This window comes from Diospyros lotus, chromosome 1 (genome assembly GCF_014633365.1).
Source record: "Diospyros lotus cultivar Yz01 chromosome 1, ASM1463336v1, whole genome shotgun sequence".
In the NCBI taxonomy this organism is placed as follows: domain Eukaryota; kingdom Viridiplantae; phylum Streptophyta; class Magnoliopsida; order Ericales; family Ebenaceae; genus Diospyros; species Diospyros lotus.
In genome coordinates, this window is record NC_068338.1 from 48,224,398 (window position 1) to 48,246,777 (window position 22,380).

Genomic DNA, 22,380 nt, shown 5'->3' on the forward strand with positions numbered 1-22,380 from the left:
AATAACGGAGAAAGAAAATAAGAGGGAAGGGAGAAATATCATGTTGGTGAGCAGTTTTGTTGAGGGCTTTTGTTGTGCTTGCTAAGGCCTATTATATTAACCCCCCCCCTAAAAAAAAAAAAAAGAGAGAGAAAACAAACGAACAAATCTTTTTTCATCAAGTCACATTAAACCACCAGTTCAGATGACATACATGAACCTTATATGAGTAGTTTTCTCTGCTTTTCATGGTTAGATGATGTTTAATTATATAAATTACAAGTTTATAAGGATAAGCGAAGTGTCCGTGCAAGCACACCTTTAAAATGTCAATAAAAATGAAGGGTTTCAATAGATTCCCGTACTCTCGGGATTTTTCTTCCCTTTTCACTCTTGAAAAAAATAGCATTCAACTAAATCAACAACTATGCGTAAGATGTTGTAATTTTAGATAAAATAATTGTTTGACTCGTTTGACAATCATGAAGTTGCTCCAGCCAAAAATAATAATGGTTATAATAATTAATAAAAATCACAAGAAATTGACTAGAAAGTTGGGTAGGACTTGCTCGACAATGCAAAACAAATAAACTAATAAAGCACCATCCTCAATTCCTAGATAAAACTAATGGAAGTAATCTAAGATGGTTAAGTAAGAATGTTAATTAGACGATTACCTAATATGTGAAGCTCAAAAATATCCTTGGTGAATATGGAAACTCTAAAAGAAAGACTTGAAAATCATGGCAGTAAACCTCAGTTGAGAAGGCAAAAGACTTGATCCTGTTCAGAGTATTTGCACTCCAAAAATCCTAAGACCCTTTTGCCCTCCAGTTGATTCAACTGCCATCTCTTGCTGCTTCTCACCATCAACACACCCAACATTCTGTCCAAGATGAAATCTTGTCATCTCTTTCTCATAATCCTGTTCATGTTCAGCATCATTATTTTGTTCCTCAAACTGTTGCAATTGCCCCTGCATGCCAGTGTCTTCGTTCAAGTCCTCGATCACACTCGCGTTGCTATCCACCCGATCATTATAGACCACGTCAACCATAAGGTAGGTCTGCATCTGGTTTGGCCCCTCCCTACATTTACATACAGAAAACCTAATGATATCTTTTTCCTTTAGCCCATTTTCCTTCACAAATCGATTCCAACCTCTAGTGAAGACAAAACTTTGGCTGCTCTTCCAGTAGCAGTATCGAAATTTCCATGACCTCATCAACCTGTCATAGAAAACTAGCTGCACATCCTCAACTGCAAAATCTGCCAGATTTTCTTTTGCGTCTTTAGATATATCAGGGAAATACCTCAAAGCATATTTTTTTGGAATCACAAGCCGGTTAAGCTTGCCCACATCACTCGGTGTGAGCTCCTTTTGGAAAAGTTGTGTACACATAAGCCCTCCATTACCATGCTTAGGCATCAAGTTTAGACTGGCATCGTTTCCTGCCCTCTGGAATTGCATCCTCAGAAAATCAGCAAACCTCGATGGGTAGGATCCATCCTTGATCATGTTTAGCACTGCTTCTGTACTGAAGTGGCTCTGGAAGTATGGCTCTTGGAATGTCGCATTTGTCCATGAAAAGTTTCTATGGGAGTCTCCAATTCGAAGTTTGGTTGCTGCACTGTCATATGCCATTGCTGCTTCTCTTTCTGATTTAAATGTCCCAAGCCAAATGCGATGGCGGTTGGCATAGATCTGCGCGCCCCAGTGCCCATTTTGTTGACAAACAACACCTTTGAATCTTGAAGCAGAGACACCGTTATCCCGCCTAGGATGCCTGTGGCAATGCAGTGGCTGATTGTTACAACTTGAATACGAAGTCTCCTTGGTTGAGGGTGTTACGGCATTTGAAGTGCTACTCATTGCCTCTTGCACTACAAATCTGATGAAAAACAAGACACAAAGGCAAGTAGGAAAATCCATCAAGGATAAAAGTACTACCAAAAGTTGCAGTAAATACACAAATAAACCATATAAAAAAAGCACCAAAAACTACAAAACAGTAAATCCAATTTTAAAATTTGCAACCTGATCAAGTAAAAACTACATGCAACCAATGACGTTGAGGCTTCCTCTCGAACTTGAAAAAAAGTATTGTGTTATTCAACAGTATGCTTACAAGTTGCTAGCCAACGGATATGCTATTTTAAAACCTAACCATTACAATGGCCTAAATAGGAAATCCTTCAAAAGTGCTCTATAGGATACAAGTTACCACCAAAAATGTATACCATGTTTAAGTTTCAAAGGAGTGGCAAAGTGGCCTCATCAACGCCTTCAGTTATATAAGGCAATTTATATTTACGTCGATAGTGATATGGAAATTTCCTAACCTGTATTTAGGAAATATTTTTCGCTCATATCTATGATTTGATTTGGACTTGTGCACAATCGTATATATCGAAATCTTTCCATAATTGGGACCGTTGAATTTGAAGGTGATTTAAGTTAATTGTATATCTTGTGAAGGTCAACTTAATTGTATATCTTGAAGTTAATTATTTTCCGATTATATCAATAAATGCGAAGAATCCCATATACTTAAGCGAACTATTGTTTGGGTCAGATATATGGTTCTTGCATTCAAGGAGTGAATCATTGATGGACTTACATTCTATAAGATTATTGATTATGGAATGCTATCTTTTGAGGGATTACAATAAATGTTATTTATAGGAAGACAAGGTCAAGTTGTCATATTACCCATCAAAACAGATCATAAAAAATACAAAAGAAAAAGAAGAAAAATGAGTTAACTTCGATTTGGATTTTTGAAACTAAAATAATCATACCAAAAATTAAAAAAAAGTGGAACTTTTTAAAATTGGAGTCTGCATATCATTTGGTACCCTTTTGTTTCCATTTTGTGTTTTAGTTTCTTAATTTGAAAATTAAAAATTAAAATAAAAAATAATTTTTCCACATTTTCTTTCCCAGATGCCTTTCCAAACCCAGTGGCTCTCTTGCAAGTTGCCATTTGCCAAGATGCCAATGAGTAAATAAAACCCAGGGAACCATTGCAGAAGTGGCAACCAATACCTTAAGTTAGGTTAAGTATGAGATAACGGGTATAATATTCTCATGTCCATTGGTGGTTAGAATTTAATATATTTTTCATATACCAAGAAGAAGAAAAAAAAAAACTGAAAAGAGTTGTGGCTAGTAACTCTATTAGGGAAGAGAAGGAGAGGAAAATAGCTATATATATATATGATAAAATGAGTCAAAACCTACGGATGAAACTTATGGGACTTAAGGCTTAAGGAATGATATAAAAAAAAGAGAGGAAAAGATATTAAAAAATATTAAATAAAAAAAGAAAAATGAAGTAGAAGAGCCCAGATTCCAAATGAACAAATTCAAACTTGAAAATGAACTTTCTAATTCACGAAAAATGAGAGACAAAGGGATTGATCGAAAAAGATCTCTTGTTCTTATTACTGAATGATTAGAGGCATCTGTAATCATTCTTTGGAAGGTATAGTTACAAATCTTTGAAATGATGACAAATTCACAAAGCATTTAACTACCTTTACAACTCTACAATTAGAAGTTCCAGGTTAATAAATTATTTTCCCAATGCTACCTGAGTAAGAGTTTTAGTTTCACTTTTATAGGTTTCTCCTCTCTCCTTCTGTCTGAGTCCACTGTCTCAACATTCTTATACTTCAAAGACAGAACCACATGATTGAATCACACCATTATTGTGGTCTCCTTGGGTGTTGGTTTTATTTTCTTTTGAAGAACCTATGCCATTACTTTAGTAACAATCTGCTATTACCAACAACTTAGTAGGTGCTCAACAAGATATCCACTGAAAACCACTTTCCAAACTATATTTATAAAGTGAATGCTAAGGTCTCTCTACACATACAAAAAAAGATTAAACTACTTAACTGAAATCCGAGTTTTCACCTAGTCATATGACTTAATTATGTGTAAGTTCAAATGATAAAAGTTCTTTTTGTGAAACATCCTATTTAAATGGCTTGCAAAGGTATAATGGCTGTGCCATAATGTTTGTGCATACAGAACATGGAAGTGCATGATATATAATATTGTAATAAACAAAACCAACACAACATATAAAACCTTCAACACAATAAAAAAACTTCACGCAACTACTAATTTTGGAATAAAAAGTACGGATATTTTTCCCGTTTCTGCTACTGAAACCAGTTTGATCCCTTGCATAAAAAAACATATTTAGATGAACTAATGAGCAACTCTTCCTTCAAAATCAAACATTCAATTAACCGTAACTGGATATATTTTCAGAGAAACAGACATGCAGCCCCAACCCCATAAAAGAACAAAGCATCACACAAAGAAACAAAAAACCTTCGCTAAGTAAATACATGAGGAAACCATTATGACATGAATGAGATTAGTTATAAGCTACCTGTATGTATAATAAAGTGTGTTTGCAGAAAAAGACGTGTGTTGCTCCAATAACTCCTGCAAGAGCAATGAAGTCAGGTTTTTAATACTCATATGATCACTGAAAGCCCTTGGCCAAGAAGACAAACTTGTTTGAAAAGGCAATTGATATATATGTCGACAGTGATATGGTAATTTCCTAACCTGTATTTAGGAAATGTTCTTCACCCATGTCTATGATTTGATTTGGACCTGCGCATAATTGGATATATCCAAATCTTTCCATAATTGGGACCGCTGAATTTGAAAGTGATTTAAGTGTCAAAATCGGTATTTCCTTTGCTTCCAGCTTCTAACCAAAAAAGTCCACCACTGCCATTTACAGTGGAATCAGATCTCTATATATGAATGCCAAATCGGATGTGAAAATTATGGAAACCAGTTGTGCATTTAATCAGAAATCGAAAAAGCCAGATACAAAAACCTAGATTGATGCGAAGAATGTAGATGAAAAATTCCGGTGAATCATCCATGAATCAGAGAACGGTCGGCGACCGTAATCTAATTTTCTGATTACCGTTTTCTCGAGAGCCAACCACACACGGCAACTAGGCCATCTCCAATGGAGACGGCCCATTTTGGTGTGATGAACGGACGCCATTATATACCCATTATATTCTCTTTTAATTTTGTTTTAGTAGGTATAATTATTGATTTTAGTCTTAATTTGTGTATTTAATTTGATCATTATTTTTAACAATATAATAAATTAAAATAAAGTAAAAAAACCTATAATTATTTAACAAGATAAAATAAATTATTCCATAAAACTTAAAAGATTAATAACAATATAAGCAATTTTGGTGTAATCGATTGGAGATGACTTGATATTGCACTATTTTGAAATTTTGGATTAGAGACCGTCTTAGCGTTTAGGATTTCAAATTTTAGTATAAATTACTAAAAATTCAATGATCTTACACTATAATCTAATATGCATAACAAAGATTTAAAAGTTATGTTACAAAGAATTAATCAAAATTATTCTAATAACCTAAATAACTCACTTTCTCTCGTGAATAAAATGAGAATCAAGCATTATTTTGTAAGAATTTCTTTTCATTAGTTAATTTTTTTTATAAAAAAAATTAAAATAATCTCTTCACATGCATGTCGATATTAATAATTATTACATGCATCATAACATATCTAATTATTTCTTAAAATATTATTTTAAAAAATATTTAAAATAATTAAGATATCGTGCCATGTCATTATGTTAACATAATATCAAAGCTGAATCACGCATTACCATATATATAAAATTTGAATATAACATGGCAGTGATTCATATCTATATATATGATAATACATAATTAACTTATAATATTATATTAAAATGATTTTATGACATCTAGAATTTTTTTTTATTTTAGGAGTAGTGATGGATGATCTAAAGATTCAGTAGTGTTGTCCTAAATCAATAAAAGATGATACTAAAATCCTATAAGCATAACACGGATGGTTCACGTGATAAAAAATTTCACTCAAAGATATAAATTCGAGTCATGGCAGTTGCAGTGTGGAAGTTTCATATTCTTGTAAGGGTGACTCTTTGTGGGCACTATACACTGTGTCTCTTATCTTGAGAGTCGTCGTATATCATGATTAACTCATCTCACATTTGTGGAGCAGTGTGTGAGGACTAGGAATTTCACATTTTTGCACCTAAGATGATACTAAAAATTAAATTTTATTTTTAATTTTTTTATCCTATTTTCTTTCTAAAATCCCGCCCAACGACTTTTCGCTACCTCTCTCTCCCACTTTTCACTATCTCTCCCACTCTCTCTCTGAATCCCGCCACCGCCGCTTGCACCGTCCGCCATCACTGCTTGCACCGCCACCCGGTCGCCCACACCACCGCCGTCGAACCTCAGGGTCCTTTGAGTCGAAACCCATGGGCGTGGCCACATGGAACACGCCGGAGCAGCCATCGATGGCCTCATCGAAGCTCCCGTCTTCGCCCAGGTCTGCCTTCCATAGCGTCAAGTTGGTGTCGGCATTTGGCGACTCCATCATCGGCTTCACCTTATTCATGTTCCCTAACATTAAAGGAAAAATCATCATAGAATTTTTCTCCTTATTCTAATTCTTCTTCCCTTTGATCCTGCTTGAATTCTTCCCATTAATGGATTGGAACTAAAACTGGTTTGTGTACAGTGTACCTGGGTCGCGAACGGTTGCGCTGACAGTATAGCCGCGTTGAAGAAGCCTCATGACGAGCCACGAGCCGATGAACCCGGAAGCTCCGGTGACGCATACGGTGGCCGGCGGTGGAGGAACTTCCATGGCTAAAGGCTAGAGCTAAACTTTGAAGGTGGGAATATACTGAACAAAGATTGATAGAATTTGGGGCTGGAAATGAGGATGGTATTAGGTGAAGTGATGATTTTTCTACTGTTCCTTGAGCTTGCATTATATAAACCAACAGGGGGAATGGTTTCCGTTTAGAGCTGAATTACCATGTTTGTACCCCGTTGGATTTGGTCACTGGTCATGACAAATTTGCAACATCCGGATCTTCTTGAGGCCGAATAATGTATTCAATCTTGAATAGGAGATTACTTAGGATTGACTCATATGAATGTTTGCCCACAAATGCTCAATGCATCCATTATTATTCACTATCTAGAGCAGTTGATGTAAGAATGATAGGAACAGGGGAATGGCATTGCAGTTTTTCTGGAACGCAAGACCTTGATTTGCCATGTGATTGATTATGGACCTGATTTGGTGATTTTCAAATAGGGCATTCAACTGCAACTGCAATTGTCGCAATTGAAACCTGAAATCATTTCACTCCTTGATTACCTTAATAATTTCTGTAACAGGGGCTACATAGATTTCCAAATTACAGGAAGTTAATTGGTTCCATTTCCTTACCTTTCTAGGCAAATCTAGCAGTTATAACTTCTCATTTTTTGTATCTGGAGCTGTCTCCCCCTCCTCCCCAGATAGAACATGAATTTTCCCTCAAAATGGAATTCATTTCCTCAACAATTTCAGTTGAGAAGTTGATGATCCGGTACCTGTTGTATTTTCAAGAATAGAATGCAGAAACCGATTTGGAGTCCTGCTCGCAGGGCTTCCGATTGGGGTTCTGCTAGCAAGAGCTGCAGCGGGTTGGTTCTCACAATTTTCTGTCTCTGTGTGCGCATGTTTGATTCTGCGTGGCGTCTTGGAAGTCAGACCCATCCTGGAAGGCAATAGTGGGGCTGGAAGGCAAGGCCCACGACATGGCCAAACAGAGCTTGGAAGGCAGTACGTGGGGGGAGACGCGCTGGAAGGCAACAGTGGGGCTGGAAGGCAGGGTGTGGCTGGAAGGCAAGGCTCTTGTCATAGCCAAACAGAATTGATGTGCTCCAGGATGTTTTGGATGTGCTGGTTTTTATTTCCGGTTTTAAGCTGCCAAGTTGGATTGCTGAAACATTTGTTTCCAGTAGCAGCTCATTTTGGAGGCTCTACTTGCGGGCAGTGTTGTCCGATTGGGGTTTCTTTCCATTGGGCTACTGGTGTCTTAAGGGTTCAAGTCATGTTGCAGGTAGGGGTTCCGGATTTGGGTTTCCGTTCGCTGGTTGGATATTCTCGATCGTGGATTTTCTGCTGGGCAGATCCAGCATTTTAGAGTGGGATGGGCTAGGCTAGGTTGGGGGTGGGCTGGGCTGGGTTGGGGGTGGGCTTTTAGCTTAAAATTTTAATTTTTTTTGTGGGCATTTACATCCGCCCGTGATTGGGGCTTCGATTGGTCTTTACTGGCTGGGAGTTCTTCGATTGAGACTGTCTGCGGGCTGGGGGTATGCTTGTTGGCTGCTTTCTGGCTTGCAAGCTGAGTCGGAGTTGATTCTGAAGATGGTTTCCCCTGCTCTGTACGTGCGGTGTCTTCGTGTTGTGTTTGCTGGATTTATGGATTCCAGCAGTGTTTTATATTGAAGCAGCTCTCAGTTGATTTCTTTGATTGGAGCTCTTCTCGCGGGTTGAATTTTCAGTTTTGGAGTGCTGCTGGCTGGTTAAGATCTCGCTGTCACGATGTGCGGTTGGTTCGGCATGGCAGGTTGGTCTCTGTCCGACTTGGAGTTCGGCTCGTCAGATTGGCTGGAATTTTGTTGAGTCTTGCATGGATTTAATTTTTTTTTTTCTGTAAATAACATGGATTTAATTTTGATAGTGCTGGAAGAATTTGTGGTTTCATGTGTTCCGCCTTGGTTGTCATTTGGATTTTGACCGATTGAATCGGCATCTAGTTTGGCTGCCACCAATTGACTTTTCCAGCTGTGATGTGGGGGATCCAGACTGGTAAGTTCAATTGGTGCATGGCAATTTGGTGTTTTCTATTTCCGGGTTCTGCTAGTGGGTCTTCAGATTGGTGACCATGATTGGGTTCTCATTTGGGCTTCTTCCAGTGGGCCCGTTTGGGAATTCTTTTGGGGCTTCATGTTTGGATTCGCTTGTTGCTCGTGGGCCTTCCCAATGAGATTTCTTTTTGGGCTCTGAATTGGTTTCCCGCTCGTGGGTCCGTTTTGGACTTCTTTTGGGTTCCTGCTCACGCTTTCATGCTCGTGGGTCCTGCTTCCGACTGGATTCGCTGGTTGCTGTTTGGCGAACTTTAACATATTTGCAGTCGTAATTTCCTTGTATTGTATGTTCTAATTCATTGTCTCGCGGGTCATAAGCCTTTTGCGTTGGGTCTTTTCATTGTATCATTCTGGATATGCTTGTACATTTTTTATCTATACATATTTACCTTTGATAAAAAAAAAAAAAATAATAGAATGCAGAAAACATTAACAGGGCTCTCTACCTTTAATCACAACGGAAGCGCGTCATCACTTAATTATTCTTTTGAAAAGATAACAAACGAGCCTATTTAAGAAGACAATTGCTTAAAGTCAATCGTCAAAAAACGAAAAAAAAAAAAAAAGAATAATTGCTTAAGGTAGCTTTTTTATTTGGTGAATGATTCAAAATCTTGGTGCCAATGGCAGGGCTTTGAGAGGAATGGTCATCAGCTGGGGTTTCAAAGTAGGGAAGTAATCCCTTCTCCCTGCAGGTGTCAATGGCTTCTTTGAACATGTCCTCCAAGCTGTACTTGGAACTTAAATTCCATTCCTATCAGCTTCTTGGACGAGAACATCACACTTGACAAGTTCTTGTCAATCCCCTCAAATCTGCAATGGCGGTGGGTGCAAGGTGAGCGGTAGGGAGGAGCACCACGATGGTGAGAGGTGAGCACCGAATGGGGCACTACGGTGGTGCAAGTGGCGGTGGGGAGGGGCGAAGGCGGTGCGAGCGGTGGTGGTGTGGGCGATCGGGTGGGCATGACGACAGGCAGTGCAAGCGGTGATGGCGGATGGTGCAAGCGGCGATGGTGGAATTCAGAGAGAGAATGGGAGATATAGTGAAAGAGGGAGAGAGACGGAGTGAAAAGAAGATTTCAGAAAGAAAATACGATAAAAAAAATTAAAAATAAAATTTAATTTTTTCGATAAAGCTTTCTCAACAAGTAGCATAATCCATCAATAAAAGATGATTGGAAAACAACAGAGACTGGAGTTTTTGAATTAAATGGTGGATATTTGGCGACTCAACTGCTGAATCCTTGGCTTTTTTGGCAAGGTCTGTTGGTTGGCATGGCAGAAGGTATTCATCCTGTGGCGCTGCAATATTCGAGACGTGGCGATTTTTGCAGAGTGAGAGAGTTCAACACAATCACTCTCTTATCTCATCGTCCAAATCCAACTCCAAATCTTCTTTCTTTACAGTCTTCCACAAGGCAGCATAAACGTTTCAAATTGTCGATTTCAACCCCATTTTTCAATGTCTTTACCTGCATGCAGTATTGTTGTTCAGATTTGCAATGGAACCCAGAAAAGAACGCGAAAAAGAATGAACTTGTTGAGTTTCAACTTGATTATTGTAACCCCACGGCAGAAGACTCCCCACTTTTGCAAGGGTTAAGTCGCAGCCTTACTTTTATTTGGCAAAGAGGCTGTTTTCATATTTCGATTCAAACATGAGACCTTTCAACCACAAATTACAAAGAAAAAAACTATTTCAAGGTCAACTTGGCCATTAGGTTTTGCAGGCACAACTGGTTTTCTGGTTGGGAAGTGCTTACTCCCAATTTAATCTTGATCATTGAAGTAGAAAAGGAAAATAAGATATCAGTAACTTGGTCTTGATGAGACACGGCAGAGTAAACGACATATTTGGACCCCGGTTCTATCTCCTACCACTTATTACCATACTATGTACCTATGCAGTTGGCAAAAGCGATGAGCCGACAGACCATCAAAAGGAAAGTAACATCAGATACATGGTTTAAATCAGAGAGAAAAGGAAATGATACCTGTAATGAGCAAGACGCTCGTACCCAGGATTAGATGTTATCCATCAGGACCTGAAACTCAACATCAACTCAATCAGTTTCTAGCTTTTCTGTAGTTGTCCGGAGCAAACAACAATTGAAACCCAAAATGTTTTTCTAAATCAATACAACACAACCATCTAGAGACAGCATAAGTTATTAACCATCGTGCTTATCAAGAGATTCTACAAGCTTGCAGGGCAAGATCAAGCGCAAAAACAGGACCGTGGCGGTAGGATGGTAACAACAATACAAGGCTACTAGATGTAAATAACAATGCAAGGCCTTTTGGCCAAATCAATAATAAATGATGATTGGAAATAACAGGGAAGAGAGTTTTTGAATCAAATTATGGAGATTGATTACATTGATGAATCCTTGGCTTCTTTGACAAGGTCTGTAGACATGGGAGAAGGTATTCTATGGCGCTGCAATATCCGAGAAGTGGCAATTTTTGCTGACTGATAGTTCAACACAATCACTCTCTCATCGTCCAAATCAAACTGCACATATTCTTCTTTACAGTCTTCCACAAGGCAGCACAAATGTTTCAAATTGTTGATTTCCACCCCATTTACTTTCTTTACCTGCACGTGGTTATGTTATTCACATGAGCAATGGAACCAAGATGAGAAAAAGTAAGAGAAAACGAATGAATTTGTTGAATTTCAGCTTGATTATTGTAAACGGCTTCCCCATGGCAGAAGACTATGCTTTTGCAAGAGTCTTCTTAGCAAGTTGTAGCCTTACCCTTCCTTGTTTTTGCAAAGAGGATGTTTCTATAATTTGAACATGAGACCTTTCAACCACAAATTACAAGATTTTCAACTATTTCAACGTAGACTTGGCCATTAGGTATTGCAGGCACATCTGATTTTCTGATTGGAAAAAGCTTACTCCCAACCTGTTTAATCTTGATCATTGAAGTATAAGAGGAAAATATGATATAAGTAACTTGGTTTCAATGAGATATAACTGGGTAAATGACGTATGCGGACCCTGATTCCTATCTGTACCACTTGTTAACATACCATGTACCTATGCAGTTGACAAAAGTGACGACCTGGCAGACCCATCAAAAGGAAAGTAACATCAGATACACGGCTTAATTCAGAGAGAAAAGGACATGATACCTGTAATTCAGCAAGACGCTCGTACCCAGCATTGATGTCATCAATCAGGATCTGAAACTCAAAACCGCCTAAATCAATTTCTAGCTTTTCTCTAGTTGTCTGGAGCAAACAACAATAAAAACCCAAAATGCTTTTCTAAGTCAATACAACACAACTATCTAGAGACAGCAAAAGTCATTGACCATTGTCCTTATCAGGAGATTCCACAAGCTTGCAGGGCACAATCAAGCATATAAACAAGACCATAAAGGACAGATGGTAACAACAATGCAAGGCTGCTGGCTGTATCCTTTAGTCATTAGAGTTATATTGATATGACAAGCTTTTTCTTCAATTTGATGTCAAGGCAGCAACCTATAATTTCTAGGTCAAAAGGAGATCCAAGATAATTGAGAATTATGAAAAAGGTTCAATCATAACAATACAACAAATACATGTATTAATCCCTCTAGGTGGGGTTGGACAAGTTAAAACAATAAGACAAGAAAAATATTTTAGATTAAATTTGGTTAAATAAGCATGTTTTTGAATATTGTGACCATGTATTTCAATTTTTTTGGAATCTCCTTAAGAAGACACGGCAGAAATACACTACAGATATTCTTGCACATTTGTTACCGTGTTGCATCTCTGGTAGTCTGGTCAACAGATATGATCCCGGATGGATCCGATCTGCTCAACACAGGGATGACACATCCAGACCCAGTCCAGTAATCCATAGACCCCATCCAACAGGCCAGATATGTTTCCAGATAAAATCCAGATTTTACAGGTGGCCCCAAAATGTTAATACCTCAGGAGGGTACTTAAGGATTAGGCATAATATACAAATTGTTTTATTCCAGAATTTGTATTCTTGTATTCCTAGTGCTACTTTATCAAGTTTTCCATTGCATATCTCTGAGAGTTATTACAACTACTGGAAATATGTATTAGCATTGCTTAAGCAAGAACATAAAGAGACACCTGAGAAAGAATGACAAGTTGTTCACCAGCCTTCTTAGGAAGTTCTCTCAGTGCTCTTTCACACAATCGACGGGGAGAAGTATTATACCAGTCTTCTCCATACTCATGAAGGAAGGGCTGGGTCAATGGAACAAAGACCAGACCGGCAAAGATGAAATAGGATGGGAGTTTATCGAACTGATGAACTGGCACTAGCGGCTGCAACTGCAACATTACCAACTTCATGTTAAAAACAAGAAAAACCAGAAAATCCTATTTAAGTTGAGAAAAGGTAAGCATTCATTAAACAATATGCATTCAGTATATACCCATCTTGATTATCTACTTTGCATAAATGAAAAGGGGTGGCAGATTAAATGCTTAGATTGCAAAAATTGCATAGGTTACATAAGTTTAACAAGATGAACAATGTAAACAATAAGATTAAACCAAATTTATTTCATAACATATTCATCCAAGACAATGGGCAGCATTTTATGATTTATACCAACAGTTAGTGGCCAACTGTCTTACCTTACAATGTTTCACAGTATAACTTGAGGATTTTGGGTATCTTTCAGACCATTCATCAATTGCCAATATAGGAAGTTCAAGTTTACTCTTTTTAATAAGCTAATTATAATTTTTCTAAAAGCAGCAAAAGGAATATAACTTAACCTGTAGCTAAGTTTACTCACATTCCAGTCAAGGATACCATACAGTGCTAACACCTTTGCACTCTTACATGTCACCTGTTGACTTCTTATACACAGTAGCTAGATGCTAAGAAGCTGTTGGCATGTGCTCAAGTTAGACTTTGGTCAATTTGGTCAACGTAGCTATGGCATAATCTAATCATAAAAACTAGTGCATTCCCAGAAGGACAGCTGATCTTGTAAGTTAACTCCTATTCCTGATCCCTATTTCATTGAGCATTACACCATCCATGTTACCCACTCTATGACAAAGAAATTCTTTAACTAAAAAAGCCATATATCAACATGCATGGCAACATGAGTAAATGCAAAGACATTTTTCCACAACTAAAAACTCACAAAACAATCTAGCAAAAAAGAAAAAAAAAAAAAACAGCAAAAAAACAATTCTATCAACAACTACCTCATTCATCCTTCTTCAATTAGTTCTATTTTCATATTTTATTGTAAATACATCTTGTAAAATGCTTTCTTTCCAGTTAGAAAGATGCATGGCATGGTAAATATAAACTACAACAAATTAATTGCCATACTTCAAGGAAGAACGGAAAAGAGGATGGAAAGAGAGGGGGAAATAATGACTTACTGGATGAAGAACTATACTCAACTCATGCTCTTCACCATTCCTTAATACTCTAATTTTAGCCATTTCATTGGGTTTTTTCATAGAGACTAGATGATCAAAAGTTATCCGCTCTCTGTTTCTGAAAGGAACTGCAGAGCAAAAATAATTGTACACATTCAGACTATAACCCCCCCAGAAATAAGGAACCAGAAACACCTGTTCAATAAAATTTTAAAAATCAACGGTTTAGAATTGAAAGCATTTCTTTCACCCATTTTAACAGTTTGTGCTATCTCAGGGATGATCCCCTTCGTGGAGTGCTCTTGGAAGATTCTTACAAAAGGTGCTGGAAGTGCCAACACACTGTAGAACAGTTGAGAAATAATATTCTTTTCAAGCATTCCTATCATTATGCTAAACTCATAACTAGAATGATTTTCCTTTCTAATATACTACTAGAGAGAGAGAGAGAGAGATTATGGGAAATTAAAATGGCTAAGAACTATAAGAAAACAAATTGCACATTGTAAAATACAGGAATAATGATTTAGTTATGTGTACCAGTTCCATCATTTGCTATGGGAACACCATCAAAGGCAAGGAGGACGTCCCCTTTTCTGAAAACTCTGTATGCATCGGAAAGTGGGTTAATTTTGCTCACTAATACACCAGTCATATCACAGTGCATTTGGAATCGGTCTCGTAGTTGAACATTTTCCATAGGTTGGCAGGACAACCCTAGAGAGCAAAAACCAACATAATCTCCACTTTCTTCCACACCATCTATAAAGTGTTTAATAACAGGGACAGGAATTATATAACTGCAAAGAAAAATCAAACTCATCAAGGAGATCTGGAAAGCATTATCACATGGTTGGAGCTACAGAAGCAAAATACTCCAAATTACATGCACGCACGCGCACATAGATTTCCATGTAAGATTAGCAAATTTTCTAAATAGAAATTACAAAAACAATTATGATTAGTTATCAATTCTCCAAAATCATTACACTCAACTTAAGAGCTAGTATCCAATATTGCAACATAAAATTGTTTCTTATCAAGGAACACTAAATTTTTAATTTAGGAGACAATTTTCTCTCACTATGTGATTGTGAAAGCCTAGCAAATTTTTATAACTATCAAATTTGAGCATTTTAATTAAATATCATTAAGAATTAGAAGACTGAAGCTTCTTGCTCTGGTACGTGTCAGACACTGCCTCACACCCTTACCTTTGTCATATCAACTGAACATGTGTACACGAGATAAAATAAGACTCCATGTAACACTGCCAAGATACACATTTGGTTTGCAATCCAACTTAATTTGCATAGAGAGGCTAAGTACACTAAAGGATCATTGGTTAGCTTTTGCAGTTAAGCAAAATTTTCATTCATAATTATTGCACTTACTTAAAACCACAAGAGGACTTTCCTTTATAGGCAGGGGCAAAATAATGTTCTGGCAGTGGTAGGAATAACAACAGTGGAAGAAATTCAAGTTTCTTTCAGCGTGTAATTCTTTATATTATAGAGCTCATTATAACACACTTGGGCACTTCAATTATCTGATTTTCTGAAAGATTGCATTGCCTTGGAGACTGAGTCAATTCAATATCGCCATGGGTCATGATAGAAAGGCAGCTCTTAAACTAGGCTCAAGAAAAAGTTAGGACTAAGTCAAGCAATCCTTGCAGCAGGTGAGAATTAAACCAATATCCTGCCTCCAAATGACAAGGCAGCAAGCCTTTTTTTCCAACCAGCCCACGACCTTCTGATTGCTGAAGTCCGCCCTTCAAATGCATAAAAAGCACAAAGCACAAACCATGCAGACTTTACCCCAAATCCTGCCTCCTAATTCTTTAAGAGACTGCCTCTAAAATTAGTAATTACCAACAACTCATGTTGGCAAGATTATGAATATCATGATGATATATACATTCTACATGCTGAGGCTAGTTTGATTTTGATACTACATGGGAGGTATTTCGAAAATTTATCCTGACATTTTTTTTCTAGTCTTAGACACAATTGGAGGTACAAGAAAATGATTTCGTTTCTAAACGGTACCTTGGTTTTTAATTATTTAGTATGAATTTCTCTTAAAACAATTTTTAATGAATTTCAGGAAACATGTGACTTCTCATCTTGAAAATGGAAAGAAGCTAAACTGCAAAGAGTTTGTAAATTTGCACATAGACAAACCAGTTGAAGAAGTTCTAGAGCCTTCAGTCAACCCCTACAATAAATTGTGGAAGGCAACATCCAAGGTAAGATGTTCATTGGTTTTCACAGCCAACTAGGGAAAGCAACAATTGAGGTAAAATGATCGCTGTTTTGCACAATCAACCTAATAGTCACAGTCAAACTTCTATTTTGTACTCTCTATTTGTGTATCATTGCAGTCAAGGTCAACCAAAACAGTCAACTATCTAAGTGGACCGCATACCTTACAATCGACTGTTAGTTCACTGCCAGGCTCTAACATAACAATTTTTAATTTCATATGAGAAGCCAAAAATTGTTGACTTCTTATAGAAATGTCAGGCAACAACTACAAGTGTCTCCAATGGATTTTTTCTATAAAAAGACCATTCTTACCTGAAGATTAACAAAATAAATTAAGCAAAATATAAGAGAGTTTTGAACATTAAAGTTCTTCATTTTTACTGTTTTATTCACATGTGGTATATCTTTGTATTAAGTGGGCTTTGTTGCTTTTATCAATTTTAGAGATAATTTCATCTGTATTCTTTAATCCAAGTGAGTGTATGAGTTCCTTGGAGGAATTCTCATAGGTGAGCTAGTACGTATCAAGTAGCAGGGGGGTTTTAACAGTTTTTAGGAAAAACTTGGGTTTGTTATTGGAGTGTTTTTGGGGTAGAAAAACTCTTGCAGGTGAGCTAACACCAGATCAACTAGTGATTTTATCTTGTGGTTTCAAGGTAGCGAATTGAAATCTCTAATTGCAGTTGTAGGAGGGATAGGTTGTTGTTAAATCACCGTGTTTTCTCCCTCTATTTATGTATTTTCTATCCTTCAACTTAGTTTATATACATTTGTTGAAATCTCGATGGACCCAATTCACCTCCCACCTCCTCCCCCCCAACAAAAAAAAAGGGAAAAAAAAAATCTCATGTTAAACTTGATTAATTAACTCTACACAAAGGCAAGAAGCTTTGGAGTTTGTTGCTCTACATATAGAACAAAATAACAATATGAAGGGTCAAAGAACTTATAGATGACAACTTATTAGAGGTGCACTCACACAATGCAGATTAAGGATACAATAATTATGAACAAGGTTCATAAATTAAAAGGATCATAAAAGTAGAGAAACCCATATGATTGTTCAAGCTCCCATACTGACTTGGTCTTGTAAATCAACAAACATGAAAGCAAACATAACGGAACATTGGGGAACTTTATTAACTATGTTTTCACAGTAGAAACAATATTGTAGTGTCTGCAAACAGAGATGCATCAGAGAAATCAGCACAAGAGCAAAATCAAATAATCAAACATGGTCAGATAAAGTTAAGTCACTTGGGGATAAAAGGTGAACTTGGAGATGAATGCTCTTCATCCAAAGTGAAAACACACACATACATTGCAGACTGGGACCAAATCATAACTTACCCAATATTCTCTGCACCTGAAAGATTCTGAAAAGCTACTCCAACAACTTTGTCGCCCATGATTGCTGGGCCTCCACTATTTCCTGGATTTATAGCAGCATCAATCTGTATGGCCATCAACTGGGTTGCACCATGTATGTATTGTGTAGGCTCAACTCGGGATACAACTCCTTTAGTAATAGAAATGTTGTCCCCTCCTGCATATGCATGGCTAATGTTTTTAATGGAATTGGCAGGCAATTACTGATTTTACCAAGAAAAACAGCTATTGATATGAACATATATACACAAAGCCCCAACAAGCAAAAAAAACAAGGGTATCCCCAGTGTATAACGTTCCCCACTCTAAACGGGGCCTTCCCCTTCCTTTACCATAAAGAGGTTTCCACAACTCAAACCTTACCATCACAAATGAGCAACCTTACTATTGCTACCAAGATTTGCCCTCAAAGCTGCAACAAGAAACAAAAAACAAAGAATGAAGGCAAAAGAAATATACAAAAATTCAAGATCCCATCTTCCTGCATATATCAAAAAAATTTGGCATGCATAGATATAGCAAAATCTTTAGCAAGGCATTTGGAGGAGAAATGACACAAAAAGCCACTGTTGCTTATTATGTATAATAACAGCTCCACAGATTTGTAGGGAAACAAATATAATAAATCTTTTTTTTTTTTTTTTGGTTTAGCAGAAAAAAAAAAAAAAAAGACCTAATTGCATAGCAAATTTAGACACATGTGTCATATGACCTACAGGCTCTTGATAGAACTAAATAACTTGAATCTCTTCAAAACTCTCAAAGTAGAATAAAATCTTGAAGAGCTAAAACTTGAAGCTCTCTATAATCTCACTCAATATGCCTCCACTCCAAGTGCACATACAGTGATGTAGCCTTGTATTTATTTGTCAAAAAAGTATAAACACAACAGGCTTTCAAGAACAACATTTTCCAGTCCAATGGAGCACAAGAGGGTTCAAATGCCTTGAGAAAACTAGAAAACCAGCTCTCTTCAGCTCCCTATCATTTGAATGCACCAACTTCCCTTCAAACTAGTCAACAATGTAATAGCAACTTCAACTCCATTTTTTACCCTTGAAATGATAGATTTCAAGAATCATCGTCAACACAAAGTTTTAACCCTTCCTGTCTACTTTCCAATTGAGGAAAAGATTAATTCAATCAGGTACTGCATAAAAGCTACTAGGCCAACAATGGAAACTAGGAGGGACACCTTAAAATCCAAAAGTTTCAAGTTAAGCAAGTTAAAAACCATATATATAGAATGTAAGTTTAATAAAAGTAGAAATGAAGGCTCTCAAGAAACCAGAGTAGAATATGGCGGAACAACTAAAGCTCACATCAACGGGAAGGTTTGGCAAAGGAGACAAATAAATACAATTGTGCAAAAGGGAGACAATGAAAGTAGAGGATGACCAAAAAATTATTGGCCAAAGACTCTTTAGTATGACCATACAGAAAATATAATCATAGATAATTGGAAACTTAATGATTGAAGTCCTTGTATCCAACATCACCTCGATGGACTAAGGTTTAGCGTGCTGGATAATTGTCCTTGGGTATAAAATGAAACAATTGTGGCCAAATTACTAATGTATGTTAAGTTGAACTTCTCCATCTTTTTAATTTCCCTCCAAATTTTCATATTCCACCACTCTAAACACCCCACACAATATCTACACGGTTTAATTTATCTTTAAAAACTTTATAGAATTATAATTGAAATTGGTGATGGACGTGCCAGCACAATATAAATTATAACAAGTGAATATTAGCACTAAATCACAATTCTCTCTGTTCTCCGTAAAATTATAACAAGTGAATATTGGCACTAAATCACAATTCTCTCTGTTCTCCATACATTTTACGCTTCGTTCTAATTATTTACTATAGCAATGCAGCAGAACTACAATTACATACAGTACTAAAGTTGATTTGCTAGTCTACAGAAAACCATGTGCATCTTTTATGCTATTACCTTGAGGATAACCAACTACAGCAACAGCTTCTTGTAGGAAAGGAATGTCGCCGAGCTCCAAAAAGTTCATACCCTCCCAGAACTCTTCATTTTTAACTTCCAAAATAGCTAAATCGCATTCATGTCCAACAGCCTGAACTTCTGCCCTATACTTAGTAGGTGACCCATGCTTTCTTACCATTACAAATGTATTATCAGCAACCACGTGAGCATTTGTCAAGATCCTCTTACCAGGGATAATAAAACCTACATGATCATGTAGAATCTCAAATTAAATATGAATCAAAACAGAATGACACAGATCTGTACTTTAAAATAATTCACAAACAAAATCAACCAATAGAAGTTCTTCTTACACAAAGCAATAATAACAAAATCAAAAAGATGTTCAGTTCTCATTTAGCTCTATCTGTTTTTATCTTTCTCAGTTTCTTTTTTCTTTTTTTTCATGTTATATATTTATCATCTTAATTTGCAAAAAAGGCAGAGAGTGATCATCACAGGTTAAGACTACTAAATTACCAAGCTAAGAAACTTCAAAATTCATTCACCTCCTGGTACAAAAACTCATTTTAAGTGGTATTTTTCTCTATCCCAATTTTTGGACAGAGTAAAATGAGAAAATTTTCCTTTGGACTTTACCAACAAATCCATGCATATTCCCCCAGCAAACCCCCCCCCCCCCCCCAAAAAAAAAAAAGAGTGAAATGGGATGATGTTCAACAAAAACAAAAGGAGAAACAAAAGTACAGGTTAAACCCACCCAAGCAAAAAAAGTACATGCTAGGCTTGGGATGGTAGTAGTTGTTCCATGTTTGATTGGTCAAAGAAATAGCATCAGCAGACCCTTTCATGACTTGATCAAATGATTTTGCTAAAGTACATTATCCCTGGAATTGTGAATTGTTCACAAATGTCAAGGATGAATAGCTCATAATTGAAATATAATTACCATGACAGACACACATTGATAAGGTTAACGTGGTACAGTCCCCACCATACAGTATACACATGTCCTAACCTCCCTGCCTGTGGGAAGCAAGGTTGTGTAAAGTCTAAAGATTAGATGCCAGGCCATCTCCTCTCCCAAACCACTAGGCCAAGGGAAATACAGACCTGATGACAATAAAATATGTAGCTGGAGCACCTGCAAAATGGCACACACAAGTATAGCAGTTTGTTGGTAGAAAATAATTTTGTATGCAGAAGGAAACCAATGCACCTGTATTTGATTCAAGGAACAGGCTTCATTCTGAAAATATCATCAGAGAGATGCCCCCGTATTATTCCCCACATCAGGAGAGCGGCATTAGGGTTTTTTTTACACCTGTATTTGATATTCAAATGTTTCTACTTGAATGCACAGCTGGATCAAATCCATAGAGGGGGGGTGACCTCATAAAATCTTAATCTTCTTCTTGATGTTATCATTGTTGCCAAAACAAAGCTATTATGTACTCAAGAAATAACAAAAAGTAAGAAAAGGGAAACAAAAATGCAAGGATATCATGAAGCCAACGGTAATATTAGATGCGACGAAGATGCAATTTAGACAGAAACTGTAAAAGTTTATCAAGTTCACGGAGCAATAAATGAGTAAAGATGGATGAACGGTTCCATTCAGCCAACACCAACATAATTTACAGCTGCAAATAAAATATTTGGGGTGTGCTTGTTATTCTCACTACTTAAAGATATTCTCAAATGATTGTTATTATGGTTCTTAAATGAGGAAAAAAATTGAAGCAAGCAACTGAAAGCAAGTTCAATATATATATATATATATATATGTATATAAACAGAAGTTTTGAAAGAAAAAACAACCAGAACCCAGGGTTTCTCGCTGAGACTTATTCTGCCAAGGAAGGAAGTAATTAGGGCTGCTGGAGACAGTGAAGATCTTCACGACAGAGTTGAGCGCCAGCTCTACCGCCAAATACGCGTTTACAGAGGCGGCGCAGTCATATTCAATAGGAGGCAGCCGGCCGGACGACTCCTCCGCAACAGTAGCAGAAGTCGAAACATTCCTAGCCCGAAGAACATAACAAACCGACTTGGACGGCCAAAGAGATCGGAAACTCTTTCTATATGCGTCCGACGGAGAGAGGGCACTGCGGCGGCCACAACCAAAATCCCCAAACAGTCCCAGGCGGCACAGCCGTGGTGGAGCGGAGGAGGAGGCGGAAAAGAAACAAGAATGAGATGAATGCAAAGAAGAAGAAAGCCGGCGAACGGCGCGGAGCTTCGATACCAACATCGTTGCTTTGGAGAAGACGGAGAGCGCGCCGTAGCGGCGATGCGGGTCTCGATTTTTTCGGAAAAGCGCTCGCCCGATTCGTGCCCGTCCGTCAGCTTATCGAGGCTTAGTTTGGCTAGGATTTTTTTTAACTGGGTAGTGTTTAAGTTGTGTAATAGTATTTAAATTAGGTAGCATTTAAACTGATAATGTATTTAGATAAATGTATTTTTAAACTATTAATTAATAATTACATGTTTGGTTTGAGATAGCTGATAAGCTATTATAACTTGATAAAAAGACAAAAATAGACATGTTATTTGAATGATGTAAAATTTTTATTATTAAA

The 22,380-nt window shown here is 37.2% G+C and overlaps 3 protein-coding genes across 6 annotated transcripts; all 3 read right to left on the bottom strand.

Moving 5' to 3' along the window:
- Positions 1-467: 467 nt before the first annotated feature.
- On the bottom strand, positions 468-5,008 carry LOC127799437 (AP2/ERF and B3 domain-containing transcription factor At1g50680-like). 2 transcript variants are annotated; one of them, XM_052333480.1, is made up of 4 exons: positions 4,947-5,008; positions 4,574-4,741; positions 4,392-4,447; positions 468-1,871 (listed from the first exon to the last, which is right to left on the bottom strand). In XM_052333480.1, the coding sequence occupies exon 4, from the start codon at positions 1,850-1,852 to the stop codon at positions 767-769; it is 1,086 nt and encodes a 361-aa protein (XP_052189440.1). In that variant the 5' UTR covers positions 1,853-1,871; positions 4,392-4,447; positions 4,574-4,741; positions 4,947-5,008; the 3' UTR covers positions 468-766. The 2 variants fall into 2 exon arrangements, with proteins under 2 accessions (XP_052189440.1, XP_052189432.1); XM_052333472.1 differs by having other exon boundaries at positions 4,854-4,995.
- Positions 5,009-6,168: 1,160 nt separating this feature from the next.
- Positions 6,169-6,815, bottom strand: LOC127790083 (dihydroflavonol 4-reductase-like). Its single transcript, XM_052319363.1, has 2 exons — positions 6,598-6,815; positions 6,169-6,474 (listed from the first exon to the last, which is right to left on the bottom strand). Exons 1-2 carry the CDS (start codon positions 6,719-6,721, stop codon positions 6,203-6,205), a joined length of 396 nt encoding a protein of 131 aa, XP_052175323.1. The 5' UTR covers positions 6,722-6,815; the 3' UTR covers positions 6,169-6,202.
- Positions 6,816-9,889: 3,074 nt separating this feature from the next.
- LOC127807591 (protease Do-like 10, mitochondrial) lies at positions 9,890-22,175 on the bottom strand. Of its 3 annotated transcripts, XM_052345595.1 has the most exons (12): positions 21,018-21,762; positions 20,793-20,942; positions 20,559-20,685; positions 19,796-20,041; positions 17,797-17,992; positions 14,717-14,976; positions 14,177-14,304; positions 12,896-13,099; positions 11,930-11,980; positions 11,163-11,383; positions 10,779-10,829; positions 9,890-10,256 (listed from the first exon to the last, which is right to left on the bottom strand). In XM_052345595.1, the coding sequence occupies exons 3-11, from the start codon at positions 20,647-20,649 to the stop codon at positions 10,823-10,825; spliced, it is 1,404 nt and encodes a 467-aa protein (XP_052201555.1). In that variant the 5' UTR covers positions 20,650-20,685; positions 20,793-20,942; positions 21,018-21,762; the 3' UTR covers positions 9,890-10,256; positions 10,779-10,822. The 3 variants fall into 3 exon arrangements, with proteins under 3 accessions (XP_052201555.1, XP_052201542.1, XP_052201550.1); XM_052345582.1 differs by lacking the exons at positions 20,559-20,685; positions 20,793-20,942 and having other exon boundaries at positions 21,620-22,175; XM_052345590.1 differs by lacking the exon at positions 21,018-21,762 and having other exon boundaries at positions 20,559-21,001.
- Between the last annotated feature and the right edge of the window lie 205 nt (positions 22,176-22,380).

Excerpts from the sequence above, each read along its gene's own strand:
- LOC127799437 (XM_052333480.1), bottom strand. The coding sequence starts at position 1,852 with ATGAGTAGCACTTCAAATGCCGTAACACCCTCAACCAAGGAGACTTCG.
- LOC127790083 (XM_052319363.1), bottom strand. The coding sequence starts at position 6,721 with ATGGAAGTTCCTCCACCGCCGGCCACCGTATGCGTCACCGGAGCTTCC. Across the intron at positions 6,475-6,597 it reads CGCAACCGTTCGCGACCCAG|GGAACATGAATAAGGTGAAG; the intron begins GTACACTGTACA and ends CTTTAATGTTAG.
- LOC127807591 (XM_052345582.1), bottom strand. The coding sequence starts at position 22,052 with ATGTTGGTATCGAAGCTCCGCGCCGTTCGCCGGCTTTCTTCTTCTTTG. Across the intron at positions 14,977-17,796 it reads TCAGGTGCAGAGAATATTGG|TTATATAATTCCTGTCCCTG; the intron begins GTAAGTTATGAT and ends TTTTCTTTGCAG. Across the intron at positions 11,384-11,929 it reads AGCGTCTTGCTGAATTACAG|GTAAAGAAAGTAAATGGGGT; the intron begins GTATCATGTCCT and ends AACCACGTGCAG.